This window comes from Colobus angolensis, unplaced genomic scaffold, assembly GCF_000951035.1.
Source record: "Colobus angolensis palliatus isolate OR3802 unplaced genomic scaffold, Cang.pa_1.0 Scaffold36, whole genome shotgun sequence".
Taxonomy (NCBI): domain Eukaryota; kingdom Metazoa; phylum Chordata; class Mammalia; order Primates; family Cercopithecidae; genus Colobus; species Colobus angolensis.
The window spans coordinates 6,458,423-6,466,075 of record NW_012116932.1 but is presented as its reverse complement, the minus strand read 5'-3'; the positions used below and the strand labels follow the sequence as shown (position 1 = coordinate 6,466,075).

Below are 7,653 nucleotides of genomic sequence, written 5' to 3'. Positions count from 1 at the left end.
CACACACACACACACACACACACACACTCTCTCTCTCTCTCTCTCTCTCTCTCTCTCTCTCTCTCTCTCTCTCAAAAATGTTTTCATACAGTGAACTCAATGCACTGTTTTGAAGACCAGTTCCTTGCAGCTTGTTCTTTGGCCATAGTTTACTGTAAATTTTTGTTACTCAGACAGGAGCAGGAAGATCTTGAACTGAAGCACAATTCCACATTAAAACAGCTGATGAGGGAGTTTAATACGCAGCTGGCACAAAAGGAGCAAGAGCTGGAAATGACCATAAAAGAAACTATCAGTAAGTAAAAGTTTAAGTTCCAGAAGGAACAATTATATCAGCAGAGGCTATAATTTAAGCTTATTGTTTTTGCACTTTGTGGTAAGTGCATTAAGTCATTAAACTGGAGAAGAAATAATCCTTGCCCAATAACGTTCTCTATTGGGAACCTGCCCTGCCTGGCAATGACTTACCTTAAGGAGAGGGGGAGCAGGTAAAACAATCGGAAAGTATTAGCTAATTAGTTACCTTGTAAAGACACTTTTGCTCAGGGAAAGGATACATTTGATCACTGTTGAGTTAGATGTCTCATTAAACATCTTACAATGCTTATATAAAATTAAATATCAAAATTAATTGGAATGAGAATTGTTACTGAAACTGAGATGTAAATATTAACTCTTGACTAATGTGTTTTCTTGCCTGTGTCCATTTTTATTTATTAGATAAGGCCCAGGAGGTGGAGGCTGAACTTTTAGAAAGCCATCAAGAAGAGACAAATCAGTTACTTAAAAAAATTGCCGAGAAAGATGATGATCTAAAACGAACAGCCAAAAGATATGAAGAAATCCTTGATGTTTGTACCTTATTTCTTCTCTCTCACTTTTGAAATTTAGCTGTAATAGATTTCATGGTAGTGCTGAAGATTTCCTTTTCAAATGTGTTTTTTTGAACGAAAAGTGTGGTTTTTTTTTGACTCAGTGTTATTCAAATTAGTACTGTTATATGCAGATTTATAAAGTTGAGTTGATTTCTGCCAGGATTGTAGTTTCCTGATGAGATTCTGCTAACCTGGCAGCACAGTCCCCTTGTTGCTAGTATTGAAGCAACAGTAGATACTAAAAGAAGGAATAGTTTCTTTCCCGTCTGCCTCACAGAGTCTGACTGAACTGTGAGGGAACCAGACTAAGAATCAAGACCTTGTGCTTCAGTGAAGTCTAAGTAATGGGGTAGTGAGTGTGTATTTAAATGTGGCTGCTTAACTTAGCTGGAATCTTTCTGGGAGGGCCAATTAACTTTATCTCTACCCAGTATGTGGAGATTGTATTGGTCTCAAGAGAAAAAAACTGGGAAAAATGGAATGTGTAAGCCAAATCTTTTATGTTTAATGGAAGGTTATTTCAAAGTACTTACTCTACTTATGCCATGTTGCAATTCATAGAATACGCCACTAGTGCATTGCCATTAGCAAAATAAGATAAGCCCTGAAGATACACCATGAAGATAAATCATAAATGCTAATTAGTACTTTGGACTCTAAGAAAACATTTTCAAATGTAACAATATATAAATTGTTTTTGGTTGGCTTACAGATTCTGTAGTTACTCTAAGCCTTATTTCACTATATGCTGAGAATCTTTTGGTGATTAAGAATTTATAAATCAAAGAATCATGCCTTAACTGACTATGTCAGCAGAAGTCTGAGTCAGGAACAGATTCTAATAATTATTTTAAATGTAATTGAAATGGCTAAAATTCCAAGATATAACATACCTATAAATGCCACCTTTTATTATAATTCTTGAGCTTTATATATCATTATGAAAAGATTTAAATAATTTCACATTTTCTTATACTTCCATAGAGGATATATGTGCTAAGTTTAAGAAAACAGTATTATTTCTTGAATGCCTAGAGAATGTTGGAATTGGAAGATAGTGTAAAGCTAGTTTAGTTCTACTTTTTTTTCTTCTGTTTTTGTTTTTCAGATGGAAAAGCCAGCTCAGTATAGTTAAGTAATTTCGCTAAAACTACATAGTGAGTGGTAGAGCAGTGATTCTTCATTAGCTTTACACATTTTGTAAAAAAAGACTTCTTCCTAACAAAGGAACTTAGAGAAGTCAGTTATATATCATGGATAATTAAGTCAGGGAGATTCATTTGCAGGGAGTAAATTGTGCCATAGCTCTAGAATTCCCTTTTGTGAGCTATTTCTCTGTCTTGGGATGTGTGGGGTAGCAGATGGTAGACTTTTCTAGAGTCATGACAGACCTTTTAGGTAGAAGGTGAGGGAACAAAGAGATAGGTTACTGTATACCCTTTGACATGGTTCCTCCTTAAAAATCTGGTGTATTTTAGGGAAGTTAATGAAATTGTCCTTCAAACTTCAGGCTTAGAGTAGTAGAGCAAGTGGACAGTAAGTGGAGGGTGGGCAAGGGATTGGCATGGACTCTTTTCCAAGTCCCTTCCTGTGCCTTGGACCAGCACTGCCTTTGGAAATATAATACAAGCCAGCCAGGCACGGTGGCTCATGCCTGGAATTCCAGCACTTTGGGAGGCTGAGGCGGGTGGATCACCTGAAGTTAGGAATTCAAGACCAGCCTGGCCAACATGGTGAAACCCCATCTCTACTAAAAATACAAAAAATTTGCCAGATGTGGTGTCATGTGCTTGTAATCCCAGCTACTCAGGAAGATGAAGCAGGAGAGTCGCTTGAACCTGGGAGGTGGAGGTTGCAGTGAGCCGAGATTGCGCCACAGCATTCCAGCCTGGACGACAGAGACTGTATCTCAAAAAAAAAAAAAAAAAACAAGCCACAGATGTGAGCCATATTGTAATTTGAAGTTTTCTAGTAGACACATTTAAGAAAAAAAGGAAACAGGTGAACTTAATTTTAATAATATATGCTACCAATGCAATATAACCAAAATAGTATCATTTCAACATGTAGTCAATATTAAAAATATGTATATACATATAAATTCTTTGAAATTCACTGTGTTTTTACATTTCATCTCAATTTGGAATAGCAACGTTTCAAGTTCTCACTGGCCACAGTTTTAGGGTAGCTAGTGGCTACCATATTGAATAGTGTAGCCTTAGACTTTCAGCTGCCAGGAAGGACTTAGGACTGACTTTGTAATTAAATAGCCAGTCCCCATCCAGATATCCCCAGATATACCTTATCCTGAAGAAATTTTTTTTAAAATGCAAATACTACTAAAAACGGCTATTAGCAGTTCTCAGCAAACACCATATTGCTTTGATTCAAAGAAATAGTCTCTATGATTCTCTCATTTAGAAATTTCTGGGATTGGAATTTCGTATGGGATTTGTATGTATTATGTAGTAGTGTTTTTTACCCCTTAAAAGCTATTATCAGATTGGTGATTTGTCTCAGTGATGACATTGTAGAATGCTGCATTTTTGTCACCTATTAAAATAATTCTGTGATTTGTTAATAGCAAATTTGAACACAGGCACATTTTCATTTTTCTACTTTGAATGACATTCTTACCATTCCTCCATTTGAAGAAGCTGGAAAGTTTTGACATCTTTAGTTCCCACTTCCTATGTCTCTAAACACCATACACATACATATTCACGTACCTATTTGGTCATTAAATATACCCATTCCTCCTCTCTGTGTTCTGTGTCCTCTCCCTCTTCTCCCTCCACTGGCAACCATTAGTTTCTTATACTCCAGTGTTCATTATGTAAACAAGCAAAAATGAAATATATTCTTATTTTTTTCCCCTTTCCTACTCAAAAGGTAGCTTTTTGAATATGCTTTTCTATGTCGTTTTTTCACTTGTTCATTTTTTTTTGAAACCTCTTAAATATAATTAATTGCATCTGTGTTCCTTGGTACTCATCTATATTTGCTACTTATGTGATTTTTGTCATATACACATGTGTGTGTAGGAATGTATTAATAAATTTGTCCTCTCCCTTAGACTATAAGCATCCCTCTAGAGAAGAGATTTTGTTCTTCTCTAGTCTTGAGAATCTGGCCTAGTGCCTGGCACATACTAGCACTTGATAAATTTGAAGGAGGTGACACATGGTGGAATTCATTTGGGAGGAGGGCATGGTGACTTACAAGTTGGAGACTCACAAGTAAGGGTGCGTAATCTCAATCTCAGAGCAGTCTCACTTGGAGACTATATTAGATACCGAACGCTGCATTAGTTACAATATTGGTTTCTTTTTAACATTGACTGTATTTTAGTGATTTTGTTTTGGCATAATAACTAGTCTTCAAAGCATAACCTGTCATGTATATACATAAAGATTCAACATAGTTTTTCTTAGTGTTTTTACTTCAAAGCAACAATATACTTTTTTTTTTTAATCTTAAAAGGAGACTAGAAGGCCTTTATAAAGGAAATTACATAACTGTTACTTCAATTAGAAATGACACATCAAAGATTCTTTTCTAATTATTGGGGGAATTGCTTTAAATCAGTATCCCACAGATGTCAAAGGAAATGTCAGACATATCTAATTGTCATATTAGAAACTGAGCCTGACTAAACAAGTAGCTCTAGAGGTTATTCTTTCAAACAAGGCTAAACCACATTGACACAGCCATACAAGAAATGTCAACAAACCAAGACAGCAGTGACGTATTTACAACAATTTTGGGTTGATGGTGTTTTAGAGGTGGAGGCCAAATTCATGTGTGCCTCGGTGGGGAGATACCTAAGATATCTGAGGATATCTAGTGGAGATCTCTGCTATACTTATGTTGAAAAAAGGGATTTGTTTTTGCAATTAAGTCTTAAGAAAATTTCATGAAAAGTGATATTTAAAATTATAATAGGATTTTCCAAATGTCCTATGCTTCATTGCCTTATTTTGTGCCATAGGGCCTATGTTTGCATTTGTTTTTGAGAATGATGTTTCTGTTTTTGGCAAGTCAGGATCTGTTAAATCAGATACCTGTTTGTGGTTGTTTTTCCTGTTAAGTCTCTTGCTCAGCAAACCCTTGCCCTCATTACTCAAATAAGATCAATATTCCAATTCCAAATATTATTTTAGCACAAAGGTTATTGCAAGATTTATAAGAATGAAGAGAAGTCTGGGTTGCTCTGTACGATAAATCATGGCAATGACCAAGACAAATGAAGGAATGTAAGGATGGAAAATAGCCTTTTACCAGGGCAGTCAAAACAGAAGAGAGGACAATTCGTATGCCAAATTTTATAAGTAGGAATATTGAATCAATAAGTCACATATTACTCTTTCTAATTCAGCCTTGTTTGTTTTTTGCAGTTTGGGGCAAAGGAAGTCATTACGTTGCTTACCAGCACATTGGACAGTAACTAATTTTTTTTTCAAAAATAGGTTTTAGTAGAATATTTTACCTCAGAGAACCACTGGTGGGGGTAGAGGAGATGTGCAGGCTTGTCAAATTAGGACAAAGGACCATCTGTTGATTTATGCAGCCTAACTAAAGAGGGTGAGAAAACTGAAAACCCCGTAACTTCTGTGATCTGTAAATTGCCATCTGATTGGGTAGTGTTGTGTATAAAAATATCTACTACTTTATTTTAATGAATATTTTCTAGAAATCAAATTCCAATATAGAAAAGGCTGAAATCTTAAAACACAGGCTATGTATTGTAGTTCTGTCACAATTCTGTTATAAACCTAATTGTTGCTTAAACCTGGGAACCCTAGTTTAAGGGGAAATAAACAGCTTGATGAGCTTTTTGGGATGAGGAGAGAGGGAGTGAGGGTGAGAAAAATGATATCCTATGAATAATGAGCATTGGAAAGGACTTGGAGTTTAAAGTGAGGCATGAAGGAAAGTGTTTAGAGCACAATAATGAATTAAAATAAAAACAGTAGTGTGTGTCTCAAAAACTTAAATGTTTATGTCCCTACAGAGATAGTTTTCTCTACACCATGTTGCCTCTCCAGAGTGCTTTTTTGATGTGTTCATTTATTAATGCTTCTTTTTTTTTTTTTAAATCCTAAAGGCTCGTGAAGAAGAAATGACCACAAAAGTAATGGACCTGCAGACTCAACTTGAGGAGCTGCAGAAGAAATATCAGCAAAAGCTAGAGCAGGAGGAGAACCCTGGCAATGATAATGTGAGAGGAGTTTGAGTTTGCTGCACATGTTTCTTGAAAACATTATCATTTCTGTGATTTGACTAGCCTACTAACATACATACGTATTTATCTCATTTAATCCTAACAAAAACCCTTTGAGATTTTTACCTCTGTTTTATAGACAGATAAACTAATGTTCAAAGAGATTAAATAAAATGTTCAAGCTCACACAATAAATGTTGTGGTGAGGATTTAAACCAAATCTACCACACGTCAAAGCCTAGGCATTTTGTTATACCAGTACTTCTCTATCTTTTCCTTCCATGGAAACAATAGCAGAGGAAAGTGAATCTTATAACCCTGGAGCATAGCTAAAAATAGTCCATCGTAAATGTAATACATTTAGATTTTTGGGTTTTTGTGCTACAAATTCACGTTAATTTTATATCCTACTCTATAATATATCCTTAGTTGTAGTCACATAAAAATGGTGTTTTTAGTTGTATACCATTAAGAAAAACAATTTCTTTCTTTTTGGCTAATGGACCAGATGCAAATACAATGTGATGATTTGGGAAAATTGGACTGAATTCAAAGAGAACGGGCTTGCAAATCTAAGCTTTTTTTTTTTTTTTTTTAAAGGAGTCTTAATCCTTAAGTAAAATTGTCATTATGAAAGGTAGACCATGTTTACTGCGTGCTTTCTTGTCCTGCTGTGCACCTCAGCAGCACACACCCACAGTTGGAGAAAGCTGCCACTGTACTTTTCTACTGCCTAAAATGTTCTCACTCATCCAGGATGGTCTTTTCATAGCATAGTCTTGCGGGTAATGGGAAAGTGGGTGGTCACTATGACTTTATCCTGGAGAGGATTTGTTACAGAATGTCAGTTACCAGATAACAATTTTTTACACAACCAATTACATGGATGACTTACCCACAGTGCAGAGAAAGGGCCTTTATAAAGAGCTTTCCTTCTCTGTCACTTAGTAGGCATATGTCAGGTGTAAGCACTGAGCAAGCTGAGAGGACCATTTTCTGTTTCTTTAATAGGTTACTTCTGTTTAAATTTTCTTTACTTTCTTTTTTTCTTTTTTTGCCGTTTAGTCATGTAGTCATGACTTGAGTATTCCAGGTGCTATTATATATTACTTCTTTTGAGAAAATACATGTTTATAACTAACTTTTCCTTAGTATCAAAGTATTAATATTGGATATAGTAACATTTTAACTTGTGTCAGAATGCCATAGAATATTGAAACATTATGAGATATTAAGAAGGACTTCTGAGTCCTTTACCTTGTGTCATAAGAAAGGTAAGAAAATAGCCTTAATTTGTCAGGGCGTGGTAGCTCATGCCTGTAATCCCAGCACTTTGGGAGGCCGAGGTGGGCAGATCACCTAAAGTTGGGAGTTCGAGACCAGCCTGACCAACATGGAGAAATCCCATCTCTACTAAAAATACAAAAAAAAAAAATTAGCTGGGTATGGTGGCGCATGCCTGTGATCCCAGCTACTTGCGAGGCTGAGGCAGGAGAATCACTTGAACCAGGGAGGTGGAGGCTGCCGTGAGCCGAGATCGTGCCATTGCACTCC

The 7,653-nt window shown here is 36.0% G+C and overlaps 1 protein-coding gene across 3 annotated transcripts in view; it reads left to right on the top strand.

Annotated features, from left to right (window-relative positions):
- The window catches only part of GOLGA4 (golgin A4), a 120,336-nt gene that overhangs the window by 82,235 nt on the left and 30,448 nt on the right, over nucleotides 1-7,653 (top strand). For all 3 annotated transcript variants that reach the window (XM_011953339.1, XM_011953340.1, XM_011953338.1), the window contains 3 exons: nucleotides 174-295; nucleotides 721-851; nucleotides 5,983-6,096. In XM_011953339.1, coding sequence (XP_011808729.1) covers nucleotides 174-295; nucleotides 721-851; nucleotides 5,983-6,096 — 367 coding nt within the window. The remainder of the gene's footprint in view (nucleotides 1-173; nucleotides 296-720; nucleotides 852-5,982; nucleotides 6,097-7,653) is intronic.